The sequence below is a fragment of the Haemaphysalis longicornis genome, unplaced genomic scaffold (genome assembly GCF_048455015.1).
Source record: "Haemaphysalis longicornis isolate Haplotype H1 unplaced genomic scaffold, Haemaphysalis longicornis Haplotype H1 scaffold_6, whole genome shotgun sequence".
In the NCBI taxonomy this organism is placed as follows: domain Eukaryota; kingdom Metazoa; phylum Arthropoda; class Arachnida; order Ixodida; family Ixodidae; genus Haemaphysalis; species Haemaphysalis longicornis.
The window spans coordinates 74679365-74704131 of record NW_027526407.1 but is presented as its reverse complement, the minus strand read 5'-3'; the positions used below and the strand labels follow the sequence as shown (position 1 = coordinate 74704131).

General features: G+C 46.5%; 1 protein-coding gene across 1 annotated transcript; it reads right to left on the bottom strand.

Annotated features, from left to right (window-relative positions):
* Window positions 1-1864: 1864 nt before the first annotated feature.
* On the bottom strand, window positions 1865-23956 carry LOC144143500 (aldehyde dehydrogenase 1A1-like). Its single transcript, XM_077675272.1, has 13 exons — window positions 23811-23956; window positions 21877-21981; window positions 21026-21166; window positions 19429-19555; window positions 18763-18824; window positions 16993-17235; window positions 13740-13842; window positions 11159-11343; window positions 9313-9474; window positions 6184-6344; window positions 4094-4168; window positions 2076-2115; window positions 1865-1982 (listed from the first exon to the last, which is right to left on the bottom strand). Exons 1-13 carry the CDS (start codon window positions 23847-23849, stop codon window positions 1950-1952), a joined length of 1476 nt encoding a protein of 491 aa, XP_077531398.1. The 5' UTR covers window positions 23850-23956; the 3' UTR covers window positions 1865-1949.
* Window positions 23957-24767: the final 811 nt, after the last annotated feature.

The following is a 24767-nucleotide window of genomic DNA, read 5'->3' as shown; positions in this document are numbered from 1 at the left end:
ACCGGGGTTCCACTGTGTCAAAATAGTTTATTGAAAATCGCCAAAGGAGGGCGTTTCTATATAAGACAATACACGCCTCGATCATGAAGAAGGAACACAATAGTATACCTTTATCTCATAAACCACGTATCGGTGTACATTTAGTTTGTATGTACATGCGTTTACTTAGTGCGCGAAAACAATCGTCGAATCGGTTCGTTCTTCTTTTGCAATTTGGGTATTTAAGACATGGTGAAGAAACAGCGCCGTAACACGAAAACGCAAGGAAAATAACCAAGTAGGACGAGCGCTGACTAACAACTGGGATGTAGTTCACCATGGCGCAACACCAACTCGCCCAACTCTTCCATACTGCTCTTCCATTTAAAGGAGCCATGAAGAAAAAATACAACTTCGTTTGATTTGAAAGAACTAAGACTCAGTACCTCACTCAGCTCCATTACAGCCACAAAAGATGTTTTTTTATCGAAAAAAAGCAAGAAGTATTTAAAAACTTTCAAATTTTGCGCCACAGTGACGTGTTATGAGCGAGAATGACGTCATACGGGCCAACAATAAAACATAATTTTCAGTGCGTTAACTGCACGTTAGCATTCAAGTGATGCGGTCAAATGGAACTAGAGGCTCCATTACGCACGTCCAGCCATGTGTCGTCGCGACAGGTCAGTTAGGCGGCCGCCAATCGCACAAACAAGGTTCCGTGGCGTCATAGAAAGGTTGCGGGAAATTGCCTAGGGGGTCGCGACTGCTTCAGACGTTTTCTTCAATATCTCCGTTATTTGTTCGAAGATTGCGATGATATTGGTATCATTGCTATCCGGACTAAGTTCTAATAAACCCAACTTGTATTTTGTCTTCATGGCTCCTTTAGGACATGGTGAAGAAACAGCGCGGTAACATGAAAATGCAAGGAAAATAGCCAGGTATAGGACGAGCGCTGACTAACTGGGATGTAGATCACCATGTCGCAACACCAACTCGCCCGACTTTTCCATACCGCTGGGTATTTTAAGGATTGGCGATCGATTGAACGCACTTTCAGCGATGGTTGGGCGCACTTTTGGCTTTCCCGCTTCTCTCAACTTTCTCAGGGAACGGTTGGTAATTTTTTTTTTTTTTGTAGCGTAAGCTACACTAGCCGAGGTTGAGCGGTTTCGCGTGTGCCGTGAAGGGCTGTTCTGCGCAAGCGCAAGAAGCATTGGACTGGTGATCGAATCGAATCGGATCGGATTGGCTTGGCTTGGATTGGTTTGGTTTGGTTTGGCTTGGATTGCATTTTATTTGGATTGGATTGGATTAAATTGGATTGTGTTGGATTGAAATCCAATCCAATTGGAGTACGGGCGCTGAACCTTAGCTCACGCTACGTATATCCTGGCATAGCCGAGCTAAGCCACTGCTAATTTTTTTACCATGGTGACTGACCAATCCTCTGATTTGGTATGTGTCTTTTGCTACCCGCTGCGGCGGCTGAGTGGCAAAGGCGTGCGTTCTGCTGAGCCCAAGGACGCGGGTTTGATCCCGGAAGAGGTGGCTGCTTCTCTGATGCAGGCGAATGGCGAAGATGCTCACGTGTCGAGATTTTGGCGCACGTTAAAGATTCCTAGGCGGTAGAAATTAACTGGGAGCCCTCCCGTACGGCACGCTTCTTAGCCGAAGTGCGGCATCGGCACGTTACACCCCACAATCAATCCCAATCAACCTTTTTGTGAAAAAAAAACAACAAAAATGTACGTCTCTCTTTTAAGATCTACTTCTCAAGGTGTTTTTATTTACATCAAAGAAGTTCTTTCGTGTGCATGACACCGAGACATCAAAGTAGGTCTAACATAACAATGAGAAAAAAAATGTGACATACGCAATTAAAGCTGTCACAGAGGGATTTGATTTCAGCAATTTTTATTAGTTTGTGTACAGCCTACTCTTTGAATGGTTGAAGCAACAAAAAATTACGAATTCTTGACGGGAATCTTCGTGACAACCTGGAAAAAAGCGCATACGGTAGGTTAGTGCTGTGCTAAGAAAAAGGGTTAGAATATGAATCTGCGTTACAGCTCGCGGTTTTTATAGCTTACGGATTTGACTTCGGTGTATTCCAGGATACCATCTTCGCCCCTGCAAACGAGAGGAGTAGGAATGTATGCATGACGAAGCCTTCTTCACACTCAGCCTTCGGGCTTTACGATTCCTAAACAGATGCGACTGTGTAAACGATAGACGAATAGCGGAGCCATAGAATAAGGTTTAATTAAGTTAACGTTTCCCATATGCTCATGATTTTAAAATGCGTAAAGCTGTGTTTTCTTTCGGGATATTGGCGGAATATATGCTCCTATCGAGAACGTAAACAGAATAGGTCGTTCTCGCGATGCGGTTCTAGGAAGTTTTAGCTGAGTCATACTGCTCCTTGTATGAATTTCATTGGCTTAGAAACGGATCTAATACGATTAACCACCTAGCTCATTCATGTTTCAATCTTGAAATAAAAGTATCACCAGAATAATCAACAAATTTATGTTTTCACAGCAAAGTACATTCCGAAAAGGGGCAAACAGTGTCGTACCTTGAAGAGAAACCTTTATACTCGGTTACAACGTAAGAACGGCAACGGAAGTTGCCGCTGTGCCTCACCACCGCAGCCGGATGTTACTCCGCGCGCCGCAAGTAGTGCGTTACTGGGAATATTTTGAACATGGCACGAGCCGTTTCGGTAATTTTCTGTACTTAATATGCTTACAAAGTACTGCAGCGATGGCAGACAAACTACGCGAGGAAAGGCAGACGATATCACGCATTCATAGCACCTCCGTTCAAAACACGCGCGCCCGTTGACATCCGGGTCCGTCGCTTAGGCGGAGTGATACCGTATATGAGCCATTGCCGTTCTTAACTTGCTCCCGAGTATAGTTACCAGGCATTTATATTCCCTCCCCCCCCCCCCCCCCCAGAAGGATTTGGACACCCCCTAAAAAGATTTCACAACCACGGCCACCCCGCCCAGGGATTTATGCACACCCTCCCAACAGCCCCCCCCCCCCCCCCAGGAGGATGTTGACACCCCCCAAAATCGAAATTTGGATGAACCCCTGACAGTTACAATTATTTGTGGAACCTGAATGGGGAAATTGCACTTGTGTCTGTAAGGTAGTTTGTTTTAAGGTGTATGCACTTCGTATTCGAAACCTGTGTCATCTCCTCCTTTTTAGGCTAGACAGTGCCTATTTTATTAGGCTCTTGGTGAGATTTCGGACAGCTAAAAACTTTGTGCTGAATACGATGAAGTGTAGACTAGTTTTGGCTGCAACTTTGGCCCAGATTTAGAAGAGCAACGGCACAAAACAACCAAAAGAACGACTCTGGTGCAAGGCTTTAAATAAAACCAGCATTCTTCCTGAACCCTGTTCATCATCATCATCGTCATCATGTTTGTGCCGACTGCAGAAGGAAAGCCCCTCCCATGCTTCTCGAGCCATCCCTGTCTTTTTACGCCCTAGTCCATTCTCTGCCTCTGAACCTTCTGATTTCGTCCCTCGATCGAGTTATTACTTTTCCATTATAGTTCTAGTCCCGTCTCTAGCTGTCCACTCTGCTACTCTGGTGGTCCAGCGGTTGTCAGGTCTCCGCATGAGAAAATCACTTCCTTCTATCAGTTTCAGCTAAGCGTGTATTTCACCCCAGTTTGTTCTAAGCGTTACTAAGCGTTACTCCTAAGCGTTACTAAGCGTCACTAAGCGATCCCTAAGCGTTACTCCTACCATCCCTCTTTGCCCTCCTGTCTGGATGATACGCGAAATAAGGGCGCTCCTTGACCAATACCGGCGCTGTTCAACGACAAAAATCTCTCGCCATGGATTCATACCATAAGGCAGCAGCTTCGTTTCCAATTCTTTGCCTCAGACCGGGACGGCTCGAGAAGCATGGGAGGGGCTTTCGTTCTGCAGTCGGCACAAACATGATGATGATGATGATGAATAAGGTTCAGGAAGAATGCTGGTTTTATTTAAAGCCTTGAACCAGAGTCGTACAGCGAAATAAACCCCTGCTAGGTCCGGAACAAGAGGGTGGAAAGGCCAAGAACAGCCGCTGGACTCACATTTCGCGTCCGATTCCGGACATTTTATAGCCTCCGAAGGGAACATGAGGGCCCAGTTCGAAGTAGCTGTTGATCCTGCGCAATATAACAAAAATTAAAGCCGTTACACTCAACATGAAAGCTGTCGGGAGTGCAGAGCAGTGATTCGCCATAATGGGCTGTACCGCCGTTATCCGCTTACTGCTCCCACCCCATGCAAATCAAATTTCCCGCCTTCGCAGTGCTCGCGCGCCCCCTGCCTGAAACTGCGCCAGCAGGAGTTCTGGATTGCATTGGATTGGCTTGGATTGGTTTTGGATTGGATTTGGATTGGATGATAAGCCTCAGTAAGCATGTTAATCAGCTAATCCTAGACAACCAGGAAAGCTAAGAATAACCAGCTGAACCTTAGCTCACGCTACGTATATCCTGGCATAGCCGCTTGGCTTTCGAAGCCTCTGGGTTACGGTTCCTTTGCCAAACAGTTCCTTTGCTTTCTCGGACAGCTTCTTTGAAGTACCATATACGGAACCCCCCATGCGTCCGCAACAGCCGTGTAGCGAAAGAATTAACTGAATGCATAAACCCTGGTGCTCTGTTTGTTTTTGTTGTCCCCGGAACGCACACGTTGAAAGCCCGCACTACAGCTACCCCCGTCCGGCGCAATAAGAACAGAAAAAATTAGCAGTGGCTTAGCTCGGCTATGCCAGGATACACGTAGCGTGAGCTAGGGTTCAGCAATCCTATCCAGTCCAGTCCAATCCAGTCCAGACCAGTCCAATCACTGCTCCTCGCGCATTCGCAGCACGGCTCTCCAAGAGCCACGCGAAACGGCTATCAAGCGGCGCTGGCGCAGTGACAGACTTGGCTACGGCGCAACGGAGCCGACAGCTGGGCACGCGCCGGCGCGAGTGCGTCTGCCGCGGTTATGACGTCACTACTCTGGAATGCGCACACCGTAGAATGTGCAGACCTAATTCTCTACACACCCGTAGTCCAATTGGATTGCATTTGCAATCCAATTTATTACAATCCAATTTAACCCAATCCAATTCAATCCAATGCAATGCTCCTCGAGCTTGCGCAGCCCGGCCATTCAAGGTCCACGCGAAACTGTTTAACCCCGGCCAGTGTAGCTTACGCTACAAAACAATCTGCAGGCGTGTCGAGGACCACGCGTCAGTGCGACAGGTGGCACGCACGCTCCGAACTACCAATCAAAAGACGAATGGTCCAAGCTCCCCTCTCGCGAAACGCCTGTGGCGGTAGTATTTTAGTGACCTTGAGGCCACTCCAGCTGCGGGGCCGGTGCGTTCAGGGACAACTACCGCGAAGAAACATGCTTTCTTCCCGACGATAGCATTTGCAGGCCCATAACAGAGTAGAACCGTGGGCCTGAAAATTAATATGGGGAAAACTAAAGTAATGGTCAGTAACCTCGGGACAGCACGGCGGTTTGAGATAGGTGGCGAGGTAGTGGAGGTGGTAAGCGAATATATCTACTTAGGCCAAGTTGTGACCCCGGATCCCACCCATGAGGCAGAGATAATTCGAAGGATAAGAATGGGGTGGAGTGCATTCGGCAGGCATGATCAGATAATGAATGACAGGCTACCATTGTCCCTGAAGAAGAAAGTGTATGACAGCTGCATCTTACCGGCACTCACCTACGGGGCAGAAACTTGGGGGCTCACTAAAAGGGTTCAACTTAAATTGAGGACGACTCACCGCACAATGAAACGGAAGATGATAGGTGTGGGTCACGGGACAAACGCGTGTTAAGTGCATGCTAGTAGAAATTGAGAAGAAAAAATGGGCGTGCGGAGGGCATGTAATGCGAAGGCAAGGTAAGCGCTGGTCATCAAGGGCAACAGAGTGGATCCCTAGAGAAGGCAAGCGTGGCATGCAGGGGGCGGCAGAAAGTTAGATGGGCAGATGAGATCAAGAAGTTTGCGGGGGTAAATTGGTCACAGTTAGCACATGACCGGGATAATTGGGGATTAAATGGAGAGGCCTTTGCCTTGCAGTGGGTGTAGATAGGCTGGTGATGATGAACAATGAGCAATTAGCAGTTGTTCACTGTAAAAGCAAACTGTCTTAGCCATGCGCACCAGACGATTCCTGCTTGAAGGGCGTGCGCCACCATGGTGGCAGTGTTCATGTCGTTGGTGAGGATGCCCGCGGCGAGTCCATACTCGGTGTTGTTAGCGCGCTCGATGACCTCTTCTGTCGTGGAGAATTTGAAGATGCTCTGGACAGGGCCGAAGATCTCCTCCCTGCACAAGCCGAGACATTTGTTACCCATTATTACCAACAGGACAGATCTCGTATGATTACCAATTTATTTGAAATTGTGCAATGTGTGCTTATTGTGCAAACAAAATGAAGAGAAAGGTGGCTGCCTAACCTTACAAGGAGTTGACTCATGGGAACCTATAGGCACTGAATAAATAATTCTTCTCAAGATCTACACGTTACAGAAGCTACAAGTGCAGTGATAAAAAAAGAAACGATCACTGCAATTCAACTTTTCTTAAGAAGTCATGAAAAGCTGCAGAGCCTCTGGAGTAAGCGGAAACAAGCTGTAGCCTTTGTTGGAACTACCAGCAATGCCAATATCTCAGATTTATCCAACGTTATCTAAGCAAGTGAAGCATTTATTCCTAGGTTTTCATGTATTTTTTGTGCCCGAGGACGGAAACTACCGATGCTCCTCGGGCCTTTGAAGCGCAAGACATTCCACAGCGCGAGATGTTGATAAAGTAACATCCCGTTTATGTCTGCGAAGAGCACGTTGTCACCACCAAAGTTGCACTCCGTTCAAAAAATGTGATTTGCATGTCAAGCTTACACGTCTCAACACTTGAGCACGCATCTTGTGTGGATTAGTTATCAATAGACGCCATTTTCGAGATTAACACATAACTAAGTCCCTGAGCTTATACGTTATAGGAAAGGGAGCCATGGACTTGGTGGTGCACTGTGGCCTCCTACATTTATTCAGGTGCGAAAGAGAGCGGCGTGGACAAGCGGACGCCCAGCTGCGCAGTCGTGTTACAACTCAGCCGCGTGGCACTGCTGATTCTGCCGGGAAAGCACTACTGATGATGATTGTAGGAGGATGCGGATGATGATGCTAGTGGCGCTAAATGGAAATGGTGTTGCCGCCACTACAACGTCATACTACTTGGATATGCATTTCGAGCAGATTAGTTATCAAAGGCACCGTTTTCAAGGGAGTCAAAATAAGTGTGTGCCGGTGTGCATGTGCCTTTCTTAGGGATGACCACCGTTAAAGGGGCCCTGCAACAGTTTCGATAAGCGCTTTCACTCTGTCCTTCGCGTGCCAGCACGGAGCGGCACTGCGTTATTTGCTCGTCACACCAGATGCGGCTTCCATTTCTGGTTTGTTTTTGTGGCTTTTTTATAAAGTTGCTATCGAAAAGCGTTCATTGCTGCAACTGAAGGAAAACCGACCAACAGCCGCTACATGGCCTTAGTGACGCAATTCCAGCCGTCAAAGAACGTCAAGACCGGGAAAGACAGCAAAATCTTTTGAGCGAGTTTGCAAGTTATCTGATGGGCATAGAGCAGTAATTTCTGGCTGAGGTAGGTTGCGAGCCCCTAATCTAAGTACTGAGTGTGTTGGGTGACTACGTTCTGCAAGCATTTAAGATTTAAAAAAAATTGAAAAAAGTGTTGCACGGTTCCCTTTAATGCTAAAGAGAAATAAAATTCGCCCATACTTTCACGTGAGTTCAGTGTCACGTCCATGTCGCGTGCCAAAAAGCTTCGCTGGTCTTCCACCTTCACTGAGAGGAATTGCTCATGATTTTGTTGGTAAGTTTCACTCATTGACCAATAAGCAGAGGAATGCGAATGCTCGAAACCTGGAATACTTCACAAATAGCCGTTGCTATTCGATTAGATTCGCAGTGGAGTTTACCATTCGAAGTACTGGAACTTCTCCAATATTCGAAATTGACAAATAATTGAGCAATAAAAGTTGGCTCTGCTGACTGACGTGGTATCATTTTAAGCTTTGCCCCACAGCGTGCGTGTTATGTTTTTTTTTTACAACGCCAAGGCTATTCAAGAAAGCCTAATGTAAGTCTTGCCTTGGGAAGTGTGAGCCTTGCGCTGGACTTTAACTGAAGTGCAACGTTACTTGTGCAAAATTTATAAGCCATAAACAAGTTTCCGGACAATATAGGGACTTGAGTGAGGAATGACGACTTATTGTTAAAAATTCTGCTAGGCCACACCAGCCGCCGTCATGCCCAGCCCCGTTTCAATGACTGGAGGGACCAGTCAGAAGCGTCTCCTCCATTTCAGATTATCTTCAGGAACATGCATTTGTTCATGGCAATTAATGTATGCAAGATTTTTGTTCGACTATTCCTACATCTTGTCTCGGTTTAAGTTTTAAATCTTTGCACCATTTTCTTATCGCGTACTAGTACACGAACACTCGCATCTGTGAAGTCCTACGTTTATAAGGTATCGCTCTGTTTTTTGTGTAGCTGTGTATTAATACTAGTCACGCTAAAGAATATATATATGCATTCGAAAATACTATTCTATTCGACTTGCAGTCAGCTATTACAGGAAAGGGGAGAAGGTCTTTCGTAAAGATAGAAAGTGGAGAAAAACCTGGTCGCCGGGTGGGACCCTAACCGACTACCAACTATGTTACCAGGGAGGCTGGGCTCCCCTCCACTTTCTTCGGTATTGATGTGTTTGTAATGGTTTCCTGCGTATTTTGTTCTGTAATAACCTATGTCGGCGTTGTTAAATGTCACACACTTTTGTAAGGAGTTGTTGGCTGCAGAACAAGAGAGCAAGTAAACGAGCAGGTGAGTGACAGGGAAAGGTTTTACAGCGAAGTGTTTCACACGTTCTTACGACGAAATCACTGCAAGTGCAACGTTAGTATGCACTGTTTCAAGCAAATCGTTGTGGTAGACAAGAAATTGAAATAAAATAATCGGGGACTAAACCAGTTAATGTGGTGGCATCTTGGCCAAGGTTGCTTCGGTGAATTAAAGATTTTGAGTTGGACATTGACAAGCGAATTGACGCTCATCGAGTGAAAAATCTCAGTACATAACCCTTTCTCTTGTTACTAGGCTACTATCAAAGGGGGATGGTATGAACTACGGATCGAACCCCTTCACTCCTGTGCGGCTGAGCGCTTACTGCGTGGCAGAACGCGTAGGTTCGAATTAAAAGTGCACGACTTGCTTGGCTATGGTCATGCCGTCGGTGACGTCCGAGAACACGGTCGGCTGGACGAAGTAGCCGCGCGACCCGAGACGTTTGCCTCCGCATTGCAGCTTGGCGCCCTCCTTCTCCCCAAGCCGTATGTAGTGCATGACACGGTCCAGCTGGGTTTCGTCGATCTACGCGAGGGCAAGGAAAAGCACTTATACTTATTCTGACGGAGTTGACAATGTAACATATAGAGTAGAACGGCAGTGGTCTACAGCGCTAAGGAAAACACAGGTTAAGGAGTTGTACTGTTGTTTTTAATAAAGATATCAATTTTTTTGAAGTGTTAGGAAAGAAAGTGTACAAAAGCTCACGCCAAGAGCTGGCGCCAAATCCACTTTGTTCGTAATATATCGCCCGCGACTGTAGATTCCGTTTATGGAAAATATTACTCTATAAGGAGAAATTTCTCACATGTTCGCTAACGAGATTTCTTTCTTTCTTACTTACTTTCTTCCTTTCTTTCTTTATTTCTTTCTTTCTTTCTCTCTTTCTTTCTTTCTTTCTTTCTTTCTTTCTTTCTTTCTTTCTTTCTTTCTTTCTTTCTTTCTTCCCAGAAATTTCTGCTGCTTGAACGTTTTAAGTGCAGAACACTTTAGGGGATCGCCTTGTCGTCGTAGTTCGCTCGCTGGACCCAAGTAGAGCTACACGGCGTTCCGTCGTAGCGGCTGTCGTCGCGGAGTATCCCAGAGGCTTCGAAAGCCAAGCGGTTTATATAGTCATAAACGTTCGAAACTCGTGAACCGCTGGTGCTTGTCATACATTTCCCCGTTGTTTAGCGCAAAGAAAGCTTCAGGTACATTTTAGGCAAAATATACGCGATTAACCGGCAGCTCCCGCGTTCATTTAGTTCGGAACGCTCGTTGGGTTTGTTTTTACGATAGTAAGCGAAAAAAGAGGCAGTGCAACGCCGGTACGTGCGGGAGGAAAAACAAGCACAAAAAGAAGAGAACTCCCGCTGGCGCAGTGTCAGGCAGGGGGAGCGCGAGCACTGTGAAGGCGGGAAATTTGAAGTGCATTGGGTGGTAGCAGCGAGCGGATAACAGCGCTACAGCCCATTATGGCGAATCACTGCTCTGCAATTCCGACAGCTTTCACATTGAGTGGAACGACTTTAGTTTTTTTATGCATGTCAGACTGAAATGCTACGACTCGCGTGCTATTAAAGCTTGTCCACCTGGTCTTACTAAGTATAACTGAGGACCTTAAACAACAAAATATGCGATGAGGCTTTGTGCAGGGTTCTTGTAAGAAGAAGTTCTGCGACACTCATATCAGTTTTTCTTGATGTGCAGATTTTCCGTTGACATTAAGGACGCTCATACGTCTTGTTTTACCCTTATTCATCTGGTGCATAATTTAATAGATATTGCACAAAATTTGGAGATGAAATACTCCAGGAAAACATGTTCGTCTGGATTCTACACAATGACATTTATTTCCAAACGTCCTTTTGCTACCGCCTATTACAAATAATATTTATTTCTCAGATTATTTCATTTCAAGAATTGATGGGTACGGTGTTATCGCTCTGTCTCATAGTTGAATTCACAGAGCAATGTTTAACTAAAGACTAAATATGCTACTAATACTACTACTTGACTAAGCAAAACCTAAGAGTTAACAAATAGATAAGTAATTGCACTTGAGGCGGGAAATTTCCAATTCCATTTCATACCTGGCCCCCTGAAGAACGAACGGTGAAGAACGTGATAAACGAACGGTGCGTTCGTTCTTCACTAAGCAATACTCAGTACGTAACTGATGGTTAAGTATTCGCACCTGAGGCGGGAAATTTCAAATTCCATTCCATACCTGGGCACCCTGGGCGCACCGTTCGTTGAAAGGGTCTCCGACCACTCTCTTCTTAGCCAGCTCGACGGCCTTCGCAACGAACTTGTCGTATATGTCGGCGTGCACGAAGGTTCTCGTCGCCGCCGCGCAGATTTCTCCCTGGTTCCAGAAGACGGCCTCGTGCGCCAGCATGGCAGCCAGTTCCACTGGCGGGAAAAACAAAACGCGGGAAAAACAAACGGGAAAAACATATTGAGGCGCGCGTGGTTCTCACACATAGAGTTGGACTAGGCACCAAGTAAAGTCTGCTGTGAAGACTCTACCAGAGATCATGTCGAGGTAACTAAAGCAGCTCTGGCTGCGGCGGGGTTCAATTTAGCAACTGGCTAAAAAAATACCTTGCATTTTTTATCGCGTAGCGTTAAGGACCTCGTGACACCGGAAAGCCGGTGTCATCGGCAGCGTTGACTGTGAATGAAAAATGGGCGTGAAATGATGATGATGATGATGATGATGAGATAATTGATAGTGGTATCCCCTTTGTAGCGATGTGATGACGCGTCATCTTACCAAAAAATAAAAAAGTAAACTAAAAAAAACTAAAAATAGAAGTAAAAGAAACGAAAAAAGAAGAGAAAACTAACAGGAAGAGAAACGGAGCAAAAAATCATGTAGGGCAACCTAGCGGCTATTTTGCGGAGCCCCACGAAACGCTTAGGATTGTGAGACTCTGCCCCACCAGATAGCGTGCGAGAAGGCGAGAAACGTTTTCACCTCTCGCGGGCGCCGCTATGAGCACGATGACGTCATCACTGGATTTGTATGCGCAGTAGCGAATCGTAAAGCTGTGCTAACGGGGCCTGATAACACTTTCGCGTTCCACGCTGAAAAGCGAAGCCTAAACCTTCTCTGAATTCCTTGTCTTCTTTCGCCCATTAAAGGTAAACTAAGGCTCTAGGCTCGCGGTGAATAGTGAAATAATAGATCGCATCGTTGAACTACACAGTGTAGCCAGTAATAACACTTTGGCGAATTCACTTCCGTCTCCCTTGCAGACACAGTGACACCCAGTTGAAATTAAGTTCCAGGTTATACAATAACACATACTGTATTTACTCGACTCTAAGCACCCTCTTTTTTTTCGAATATCGCGATGCCAAAATTGAAGGAGGGGCGTAGATTCGAAAAACCTAAATTACCCCCCACCCCCCTCCCGCCGCTTTTTTTTTTTTTCGCGGCCGTATCTTGACGAGACGGCCGCAAGGAATAATATTTTATTTGACCAATATTCAACCAAAAAAATAGGTACAGACAGTGAACTCACTGCTTACGTCTGATACTCAGTCACCCTCACCGCAATTCGAGTCCGTTGGGCCTCTTGGGCCACCGCTTTCAGTGTCCCCCAGAAGGTCAGCTTCTGTTCCGTTTAGTGGTTTTTAATTAAAAACTTCAAAGATGACTTGGCCACACCGCCAACTCAAGCCCGCTTCCACGTGTCTGAAATCCACCTTGTGATGGTTGCTTAAAAAAGGGGATGCTTAAAGGAGCACTGACACGAAAATTTTATGTTACACTTTTATTGCTTTTATCGATGCTTAATGGCTTGGCGAACCTGAGACAGCACTTTAAATACTTCAGCGCGCGATAGTTAATTACACTGAACGGCCTGAAAATCGTTTGTTTCAAATTCCCGCGGTTTCATCCCGAACGGCGCATATGACAGACTCCCTGACTGACCTCACCGCTTTGTGCGGACGTCACCGGCGCCCGCTTGAGAGGGTGTCGCGCCCGCTCGCCGCTCGTGGGGCCGCGCGCGTGAAGTGACGTCACGAGCTTTTGACGAGCGCTGCCGCGTCACTTCTTTTGGCTTTCACTTGATGATGTCACGCTGATGTCCATTTGCTGAGGGCCGCTCCGCGCGCTGCTGCGTCGGCGCGATAAACGAGATCCAATTAAACTATGTTCTTCACATCGCAGGCCGCTCATATTTCAGCCAGAGTATTCTGTTGAGTGAAGGAAGCGAACTGTGGAATAATATTAACGCCGAAAATTGGTGTCAGTGCTCCTTTAAATTTGCATGCAAACTTTTAAGAGCGAAGCACCTTAGGACCTCGCTCTGTCCGGGGCTTGGCGTCCGTGTACACAGTGTCGCGCATGCGAGAGGAGCAGTGGATTGGATTGGATTGGATTGAAATTGGATTAGATTGTAATAAATTTAATTGTATCGGATTGGATTGGATTGGAATTGTATATTTTGAACGTTATCGCCCTCTCCTGCATGGACCATACTTGGTCCGCAGTATGTGATAATTAAATAAATAATAAAATAATAAATATATACTGTGCACACGCGTTGTCACTCATTTACATGCGCGAGAGGTCAATGCCACGGGTGATTTCCGGTAAGAACGATCCCCAGTGCTTCGCCCACTCGTCATGATTCACTTCGTGGAGATGCGTGAATTTTTTTCCAAAATTTTTCTCGAAAGTAGGCGAGGATACTTAGAAACGGGGGTGCTTAGAATCGAGTAAATACGGTAATTAGAAAATTTACTGAACAACCACGAAATAATCTTGCTAAAGGGTGCGTCCACCAGCTTACGGTCTGCGTCTGCGAATATGATGAGCGGACTCTTTCCGCCGAGCTCCAGCGACACTTTCTTGAGGTTTGATTGTCCGGAAGCCTGGAGAATGAGGCGGCCGACCTGGAAATAGGGAGGATATGGTGGTCATTCGAGGTGCATTATTGTAATACGCCATCAATTTTGTCGATGAGTCTGTGTATCCTTCGCCCCGGCGGAAAAGCGTTTATTCACACGTTCGTGGCTTCCCATGCTAGATAAACTACGCACAGGAAGCGACACACGCGTGCAAGCGCTAGCACAGAAAGTTCGCCTAGTTATTCGCACACAACTGTTGAAGAAAACTGTGAATAACTCTGTCCACTCTGTGCAGGTGTAAGGGTGTAAAAAAATAGAGGTGCCTTAGTATTTGAAAATTTGAATACTTTGCGAATGGTGTTTTTTGCTCGATTCTTTTCGCATCGCAGCTTTACTTTTAGTGGCATCCGAAGTTTTCGAATGTATTCGAAATTTACAAATATTAGAACAACAAATGTTGGCTCTTTCGCACGATATTTCCAAGCTTCACCGCACGGCGTGTTTGTTTGGGTTGGCTTTTTTGCACGACGTCAAAGCTGCGCAAGAAAGCCTAACAGGCGTAGTCCTTGCGCGAAACAGGTGTATCCTGACTGTAGCGCATATTAGCTGAAGTGGAACGTTATTGGGACAACTTTGTAAGTCAGAAAGAAGTTTTCTGCACATATGGTATCATGAGGGAGGAATCAAGATTTTTCACGTATCGACAATGCTTGCGATAAGGTGCTGGTCATATCAGCTACTAGCGGTCATGCCTAGCCTCTTTTTAATTACTGAAGCGACTGCACTCAGTCAACCATAGTTCCTGCATTTACGGCATGTTGAGGAAACTCTAATTCTTAATGGCACCGTATGTCGAATTTTTCTTGTGCTGCTTTGCCAGCTTGTCCTAATCACTTATTTTTATTTTCATTTCTTGCACCATTCATCTTACGAAGCATGTGAACACGCAGGTGTCTACAGTCCTGACTGCCTAAGTAACCTTTCCTTTATCTATGTTTTCGGTGGAGGAGCAGAAACCAGAGCTCTTCGATATAGACAGTTGCGAAACTCCGTCTCAAAAAACGGTTCGCACCTGGACCCCCCCTACTTTGGGTCGTACGTACGGTGGCCCCACCGCGGCCACCGCACGCACTATCCGAAAAAAAAAACACAGTAATTATTCAAACTGACAATTTAACGTTAAACTTTATTTAAAAGGTGCATAAATTTTTTAATTTTTGTACTTTCCTAAGTTATTCATTGTTTATTTAAGTTTCGCAACTCCTATATCAAGTAACTCTGGCAGAAACACTGTTATTGGAAGGGAGGAGCGTGTATCGACAGCAAACAGTAATTCTATAACATTTGGAACTTTACTGTGAACTAAGTAATTGTTACAAATATATGAAACCCGGCGTAATGGTAGATTCGTTTTAGCGACTAATTGTCATTAATTTGTTTCGGGATACTTTCTATAACACGAGGGTTGGAGCCATTTTCTCTAATCGCACACACTCCGTAGCTGGCTATGCTTTACTGTGCCCACACAATTGGCCTCCCCGATTTACCATTCCTGGATGGTCCGCGGGTAGTCCTCGGACTGCCCTCGGACCGGAAGCCCCATAGGAATACATGGGAAGAACGAGCGCCGTATCGCGTCTCGGGCAGTCCGCGGGCAGTCCGCGGGCAGTCCGCTGGCAGTCCTCGGACTGCCCTCGGACCGGAAGCCCTCGTAGGAATACATGGGAGAAACGAGCGCCGGATCACGTCTCAAGCAGTCCGCTGGCAGTCCTCGGACTGCCCTCGGACCGGAAGCCCCATAGGAATACATGGGAAAACGAGTGCCGGATCGTGTCTCGGGCAGTCCGCGGACGATCCGGGACTGATAGTCGAGGAGGCCTAATGTGGAATAGCCGGCTTACAAAGGCCAAGCTTTCAACGATCTCCATCAAGTCGGCCTCACCTCTAAACACAGCTGCATTACTGGAAAGACATTATTTCAGGGGCAATATAAGCTGCCGTATTAAAATATAAAGGCCCGAGAGCCTTTTTTTATTTTTATGATTTTTTGTTTCGTTTACTTGGAACCTGTTTTTGTGAGGCGGAGACACCTGCTCCAGGGAGAGCGTCAGGGCCAGCCCTACAACAGCCCCACTGATAATTTTTTTTTTCTGGTAATGCTTGTTTCGGTGGAAATGTTGTTCGAAGACGATCGAGTTTCGCCACTACCAGCTAACAGTACTATGCATAATGTTGTTGCTGGTTGCGTATTTCATATGATATTCGCGAATTCGATACTCGTCAACTTGTTGCTTTAGTGGACGCCATTGTACATTTAGCGGAAACCAGCGAACGCGGCAAGGCATAGGTACCGCAGTCTCCGGGCCCGACGTTTCTACTTCTGTGCGCATTCATCAGTGACTCTGCTGGTGACACCTTACTGGCCTAACAGTCGCAGTGACTCACTCGCCAGGGAGTCAGTGACCAATCATAAAGTACCGCCGATATTTTAGGGGCGAAGCCCCGTAGGGGGTCGAGCTGTCGGCGTCTCCTGTCGTCGTCATCGTCGTTTCATGTAGTCACGGTACTGAAACACCGGGGCACTCGTTTTCTAACTCCTCGCGCTACACCGTAACGCGTACTAAAGAAAACACACCGGAACACTCGTTTTCCAACGCCTCACGCTAAAACATTTCATCTACGTGGGCGAAAACGCGTACTAAAAGAACCCACCGGAACACTCGTTTTCCAATGCCTCCCGCTAGAACGTTCCATCTCCGTGGGCGAAAACGCGTACTAAAAGAGCACACCGGGACACTGGTTGTGCAACGACTCGCGCTTGAACGCTTTGTGCTTCAGACACGAGACGTTTACAGCAAAGCTGTATTCCTCTACCCCCCTACGGTTTCATCTCCGTGGGCAAAAACGCCAAGGCGCCAAGGCCTAAGACGCCGAGCGCTCAACATTGAAACCGCATTAGGCACTTAATTATAACTTCTGAACCGCGTAATATATCGAAGCCGCATCATAGAAACCATATCATCCGTACACTGCAGAAACCGTACACTGCATGCTTCGCCCCTTCTGATTTTTCACGTTAGTGAAAATGGCCCAGTTTTCTTTTTTCTGGCTGATACTGGAGACAGACACAGACAGAACATGATTTCAGCGTTTACCGACCCCATGAAATAATGTGGTCTTTAAGAAGGCAGTCACCTCTGTGGATCCCGTGAAGGCCACCTTGTCAATGTCAGGGTTCCCGGAAATGGCGGCGCCTGCCGTCTCCCCGTATCCGGGCACCATGTTCACCACCCCGGCAGGGAAGCCGGCTTCGACCACGTAGTTGGCGACGGCCAAAGCCGTCAGCGGCGTCTGTTCGGCCGGCTTGACGATAACCGTGTTGCCCATAGCCAGCGCGGGACCAAGCTTCCACGACAGCATCAAGAGAGGGACGTTCCACTGCGGCCGAGGAGATGCGCATTAAAAGTTAATTGCTGGGATTCTGGAAGCAGGACAAGATAAAAAAATGCGGACATTTGCTCATTCGTCGCGTCCTAAACTCTGGCACCTCGGGAAATATCCCCCCCTCAGCTGACCTTCACCAATGAGCCCGAATACGGGCATCGGGTTCATCTACATGTGCTTTAATTATAAATATTAAGCGCAAACGTTACAGCGAATTTCCGGTAGTTCAAGCGCGCGTAATAGCTATTTTTCACCTTCAAATAATTACCTTTTTGTTTGCTTATTTTGTAACACTTTGCCGTTGTTCTTCGCCCTATGGAGTAATAAGCCATGGGCGCTGTGGTCTGACGTCAACTGCCTATCAGAAGGTTTTCACTCACTCACTCACTCACTCACTCACTCACTCACTCACTCACTCACTCACTCACTCACTCACTCACTCACTCACTCACTCACTCACTCACTCACTCACTCACTCACTCACTCACTCACTCACTCACTCACTCACTCACTCACTCACTCACTCACTCACTCACTCACTCACTCACTCACTCACTCACTCACTCACTCACTCACTCACTCACTCACTCACTCACTCACTCACTCACTCACTCACTCACTCATGTTTATATTTTTATGGATGCGTGAGTTGATATCTGTGTGTGCGCATTATGGCTGGTACGGCCAAACCTTGCGAAAAACTCATTTTCTCATCTTTACAGCAGTGGTTCTGAACCATTAGTTCTACGGGCATCCCTTATGGCCTTGCAACAGTGATGGAAGACCCACGATTAATATTGATGGCCGGTGTAATAATTTCAAACAATTTGCACTCGCAGCTAATGTAGCCCGAGCGCCTATTCAATGCTCAACTTTTGTGTCTGACTGTTCTGCACCACGGTGTGCGTGGTATTGTCAAACAATTCTCAATTGCATCTAGAAGTCACCGAAACCGTAGCTTATTATATGCCCGCCTTCCGCGTGTCTGGCCTTCTTGCACAGCTGGTGGGTTGTGCAAAAAGCCGAAGTTAAATCGTGCGAACAGGGAGAAGTCTTTGTCAAAAGTTTGTGGGCCAAGCCGGAAACACGCAGGCTGCGAAAAATTGAATGTACAAGCTTACGTCCCGAGTGAGGCTGAAACGTTTTATGCAGGAAAGCTAGAGAAAATACCTCTCTTTCTTACTGCCTTTAAATATTTTTGTCATATTTAAACGTAAAGCCGATTCTTTGAATCATTTGTGGTCGAGAATGCTTAGGATTGGCCCAAAAATTTTTGACAAAGTGTGTACATGTCATGCAGCAAATCCACAATTATGCGTTTCCCGAGAGTTTTGTAAAAAAAGAGAAATAAATGGGGAATAGAGAGTTTGGAAGAAGGCTTCGTGGGTCTTCGGAATCCTCTGGAGGACCCCTTGAGCGCTGCATATCCCCATTTAAGAACAAGTAACTGTTTTGCAGCGTTATGAGAACCTAATCGATTTCGCGCAAGAAAACGAACAAAGTGGCGTGCTCACTGCTCACCGGTATTATTTGGCCGACGACTCCGATCGGTTCACGCCTTGTGTAAGCAAACGTGTTTCCATCTGTGACAAAAATGAGAACACAACATAATGATATAAAAAAAAGATTCCAGGCCTAGGATAGTCTACGAACTATCGATAAGATGTCTAGTGCTACACTGTAGCAAGATGCAATTTCATTGCATTGAAAATGAAATTTTGACCGGTTTCAAGAGCGCCAATTAATTGCAGAGCTCTGCAACGCCACGAGTGAAGGCGCCGATAATACTCTATAATTTAAACAAGCACTCCTGATGCATTTCTGCTCTAATACTCTTACGTCGCACTTCTGAAAATCCGAGGACTTTAGGTATGGAAGTTATTCCCACGTTTAAAACCTAAACTGCTGCTTCAGGTGTAGAGAAGTTATTTTTTAAATCAGTATAGTGCAAAAGCGCAAATTTCTACCAGTTACAAAATCGTGATGGTTATTAATATTGGTATTTAAAGTCCGAGTAGGCACCGCGTCATCCAGAAATGGATGCCTCTTGATTATTACAAAGAGGACGAAACATCCATGTTCAGGCATCCGTGGGCATGGAAAATGCATTCACTAACGTAAAATGCACTCCGCGATAAGATATGATGAAACTCGCATTTAACGTAGGAAAAAGCGTTCGGCACCAACCCATGGGAATCGTTTTGCCGTGGACCTTGTCAGCAAAGCCCGCGAAGTAGCGAATGGTCGCGATGGATGCCATGACGTCTCCGATTGCGCTGGTGAAAGGTTTCCCATTGTCAATGGTTTCAAGGCTCTGGAATATGATTACGGCTTGAAATCAATTTGAAACAAAAATATGTACGTAACGTATAAAGCCATCATTCAATCGCGGACTTTCTGGATCAGAAACAGATTTTTTTTTTACCTTTTCTACCTCATCCAGGCGTGTTCAGCTTACTCAACTGACCGAGACCAGTTCCTTACAACGCAAGTTCACCCGACGACTTCTGAAGAACAGGTCCAACATGTCAGAAACAACTCCCAAATGATACAGCAAATTACAGAATTCGGTCTAAAACACGTCTCTATAAAGTAGTATGATGGCGGATCGTTCACCCCCTCTCTAAATACCCCTCAAAAACACCTTTTTTTTTAACTTCTGAACGGCTCCTTTTGGATACCCGGATGACCTTCGTATTAGAGTATCCTCGCAACTACTTCAACTGTGCATAAGGTACCCCTTTGGCGGAACCATGGCATAACGTGCTAAGTAAATGTTCACAGTGCAGTGAAAAGATTCATGTGAACCACCTTCGCCTACCCTTTTTTCCATGTCCCACAACAGGGCCTATTGGCCTCCTCCTAATGAAGTCATCCATTCCATTTCATTTTTCGTTGGAAAGGCCAAACAGAGCGCTCTATTAAAATCAATACTAAGATCCAGAAAAAATTCTTCGAGGCACTTTAGCCTGCCTATCTGCTTCGAAAGCGAAATCATTATGGCTTTCTCTCACGATACTCATCACATTTTTACTCCTCCATTGTTATTGCGACTGCTTCTTCGCTTTCGATTCCACATCTTCTGGGGCGAGTTAAATCGACAGGTAGAGTGGCGGCACAATTCACACCGAGGCAATCCCAGAAACCCTTTTCTTTGTGGCTGGGGTGCACCTGTTTCACTCACGAACCGTCACGTTCACCTGTCACCAGATGTGACGTCAGCATCGCCCGCACTATGGGCTTACCATCATTCAGCCGCTAGCTCCGCGCTTGAGTAACGTCCCCGGCTCCTACTCTGGAGGTCCAGGTTCGATTTTCGTACGCATTCTAATGTACCCAATTCCCTTTTTAAACTACATGACGTACTTTATCAAAATTCAACGTTTTATCCAATTTTGAACCAGCTCTAACATATTTGTGTTTTCTATTTGCTCAACAGCGGCGGACATTTTCTGTACGGGACAACAACGCCGGTTTAAAGCGGTATGGGCCACTTGAGGCTTTCGCCCTAAATATTCACTCCTACAGGACTATTATTACAGTGTTCGCCTCTTGCATGAATGCGCCATGGCGAAATCTGGCGCGGAGCTCTAAACTCCAGACATCCCAGCTTGCTAAATTTTCAAACGTGATACACAAGAAAAAACTCCCGACTACTTCTGAACCGGGTTTCCATTGCTCTCAAGTCCTGTTATTGCAAATAAAGCTCCCGTATTTGTTTACCCCGGAGAGTGTGGTGTACATGCAGGCCAACTCCAGCCCATTACCTCGACCGAAGTCTTACCGCTAGGTAGTCTGTATTCTCCTCCATTATGTCGGCCAACTTGAGAAGAAGCCGGACCCGCTTGGAAGCGTCCATTGTCCTCCATGCCGAGCCCCTTGCAAACGCAGCTCGAGCGGCTTTGACTGCTTTGTCCACGTCCGCCTGGTGAAAAAGGCACGTCGCAGAAAGATTCGTTACTGGTTCACTGTACTTCTACCGTTACTTGAATGATTTTGCCACGTATACACTTGACGTCGGTCGCTCACGTGGCAGGGACGACACATCTACCGTTAACGCCTCTCCACGTGAGCAAACGACTCAAATGTATTCATGGCAAATTCGTTAAAATAACAGTAGAAGTGTCAGAATAACGGTAGAAGTGCCACCAAACGGACCACGTGCATTACAGTCATAAAGGCACATTTGGTTTAATGACTGTACTTCGGAAATTATACGGTGTTAAGTTCTTCCTGGAGACGTTTAGCGTGCAATTATCACAGCCTGCATGTGATTACTCAGCGGATGACAATGCAAAAAATATTGTGCCCGAGGCCAGTTAGGCCAGTTTCAGTTAGCCCTTTTAGGCTTCCTTTCTCGTAATAGAATTATGTTATCTCTGATTGAAGATTCGGAGCACGTTACAGGATTTTTTGAGACGTCAAATACCGAATTTTCTAGATTCTAAGCCTCCCCCCCCCCAAAAAAAAAAAAAAAAACTTTGTTTCAAATATGCGATGCTTTTGATGTCGAAGGATACACGTAAAAAAGTTCTTTTTTTTAACCTTTGCTTACTTAGAAAAGGGCGCTTAAAATCAGTGGCGCCTAGAATTGAGAAAACACGGCCTTTATCCATTCAACCTTGACAGGCTTACCTTGTCTCCTTCTTGGATGTCCACAATTTTGTCTCCCGTCGCAGGGTTGTACGTCGGAAAGGTCTTCCCGGACACCGAATTGACGAACTCGTTGTTGATAAATATCTGCCACAAACCACCATTACCGGTCACCCGATGGGTATAATTTTTTCTTATAATTAAAATCCCGCGACACATTGCAGCCGTGTCATTGCTAAAAACCCGATTGTACACAATGCTGTATGGTCAAGTGCGGTAAAGACATAACACAGCGGGGTGAAGTGCTTAGCTTAATATAAAATCAACCTACACACGCCGTGAGCAAAGCAGCTGGTTAGGGTCTCTCTCGAAGCTATATATTAATCGCTCTTAGACGCCGTTCTTCATGGCAGCATTACCATCACCACGCAGCATTACCACCTCTCCCGCCGCAAGCTTCCCCCCGCCAACTCATCCCTCACTCTGGAGGAAGAACGCCTCCGGCGTCAACTGCAAACGGAGTCCGTGCCGTGCAGAGCCGTCATCCCCCCTCTGCCCCCGCTGCGGTGAAAGGGCCACGGTCCAACACCAAATGTGGACTTGTGCAGAGGACCCATTCCCTCCAATCAATTCCCCTGACCAGTGGATGGGGGCGTTGGGCCGCTCGGACCCACACCTACAGGAGGAGCTCGTGACTTGAGCGGCTGCAGTCGTCGCAACCCTCAGCGTTGCGCCCCCCGCGCCCTAATCCACTATGGAAATAAACGTTATTTTTCTCTCTATCTCTCTCTTTTAAGTGCAGAACACTTTCGGGCTCGCCTTGTCGTCGTAGCTCGCTCGCGGGACCCAAGTAGAGACGCACGTCGTTCCGTCGTAGCACTGTCGCCGCGGCGTAACCAAAAGGCTTTGAAAGTCAAGCGGTTTATATAGTCATAAGCGTTCAAAGCTCGTGAGCCGCTGGCACTTGTCATACATCTCCCCGTTGTTTTGCGCAAAGGAAACTGTAGGTACATTTGAGGCAAAAAATGCGTAATATACCGGCAGCGCCCGCGTTCATTTAGTTACGAACGCTCGTTGGGTTGGTTTTTACGACAGTAGGCGAGAAAAGTGGCAGTGCAAATCCGGCACGTGCGGGAGGAAAAACAAGCACAAAGAGAACAGAACTCCCGCTGGCGCAGTTTCAGGCAGGGGGCGCGCGAGCACTGCGGAGGCGGGAAATTTGAATTGCATTGGGTAGTAGCAGTGAGCGGATAACGGCGCTACAGCCCATTACGGCGCATCCCTGTCTGCACTTCCGACATCTTTAACATTGAGTGGAACGGCCTCTAATTTTTTAGATTATGTAGGTAAGACAACTTTCGATCAGAAAAAGGGCATTGCGAAAGCTGGAAGGCTGTGAGCCATTTCAGGTTCGCATATAATTCATAAGAAACCTTGTTCCTATGCGATATCGACTGCACAGAATCTTGACCAGGTTACAATCACAACGTTTTATCTGCTCAAACACGTGAATGGAAGGGGAGATTGCTGTCATAGACGTTGGCGGAGTTAGCGTCGCAACATGCTGCCTGCATTTGATCCGCCTGAGACCATTAAACAATGTATGGCAGATGACAATGCCACTCTGCCGTTGAATTGCTTAATATTTGACGGGTTAGTTCATACTGACTGCGAAGTTCAGCTTGAACAACAACAAAAGAGCGAGAGATGGTAGAAAAAAGCAAGAGTGTGTCTGTGTTTCTTTTCTACCGTCCGTCGTTTCTTTTTTTTTTTTTCGTTCAAGCTGAAATTCGCAGCCATTCTACCGATCACTGTGACATACATAAAGCTGCTAATGTAATTTATCAGGAGTAGCAGCGCAATGTTTCGTTTCTGTTACAGCAAGGACGCACCTCTGGTGGCACATCGAAGAGAAAAGTTCATGCAATAGTGGCATTTCTGATTTCCAGTTTTTCACATAAACCCCTAACGCTCACCTTGACAAATTTGACCTCAGGGTTGCGAATGGGTGGCATTGTGTTCTTGTTCAGGCGGCTGCAGTGCTACGTGAACTGGTGGCGGGCGCCGAGAGGCCGTGTTCAAACTTAGCCGAGCTTCTCTCGCGTGACTCGGCTGTACGTTGGACGAAAGGAGTTTAAATAGGCACGCCAAAGCTGTAGCGGCTGATGCACAGGTGCGAATACATGCACAAACGTACCCACTCCCATCCACGTACGCGCACAAATAATGACAGGCACACATAAGTTCGAATGTTTATGCGCCTCCCTTCTGTTTACTCGTGTTATCTGTGGCCGAACGCTTGTCCACGCGGACTACATAATGACACGTTCTGTGATGAATGCTGCGTTATAATCGGAACAGGATATGCATCGAGTGGGACGAAAAGAACACGCCCAAGAGTCACAATAGCGACTCGCATGACACAACTTACATTAGCCTTGCTGCGATGTCACATTTGTAAGCGGGATGTACATTCGTTATGTATATACATTCGCGAAGCCCCCGAATCTGCCCCGAGTCCTTTATGACAGAGCATTCAACAATGTCGAGATAGCGCGCTAGTCATATTTTCCTAGTTTGTCGCCGAGAGACTAATTAGGAAATATCTTTAGGGGCTGGGGCTGCTGGCGTCTCCTGTAGTCGTCGTCGTAATCGCCGTCTCATGAAGTCACGGTACTAAAACACCGGGGAACTCATTTACGGCTCGCGCTAGAACGTAACGCGTACTAAAAAAAAAACACCGGGAAACTCGTTTACGCCTCGCGCTAGAGAGCTTCGTGCTTCAAAGACAAGAGACTTTTACAGCAAAGCTGTTTGCATTTACCCCTACATGGTTTCATCTCCGTTGGCAAAAACGCCAAGGCGCCAAGAATACACTTATATACTGCATGCTTCGCCCCTCCCCAGGTTTCACGTTCGGGGAGATGGACCCG

Coding starts and splice junctions, on each gene's coding strand:
- LOC144143500 (XM_077675272.1), bottom strand. CDS start 23,849: ATGCCACCCATTCGCAACCCTGAGGTCAAATTTGTCAAG. Junction 11,344..13,739: donor CATATTCGCAGACGCAGACC/GTAAGCTGGTGG, acceptor TTTTCCCGCCAG/TGGAACTGGCTGCCATGCTG. Junction 6,345..9,312: donor GCATGACCATAGCCAAGCAA/GTCGTGCACTTT, acceptor TTGTGCAGGGAG/GAGATCTTCGGCCCTGTCCA.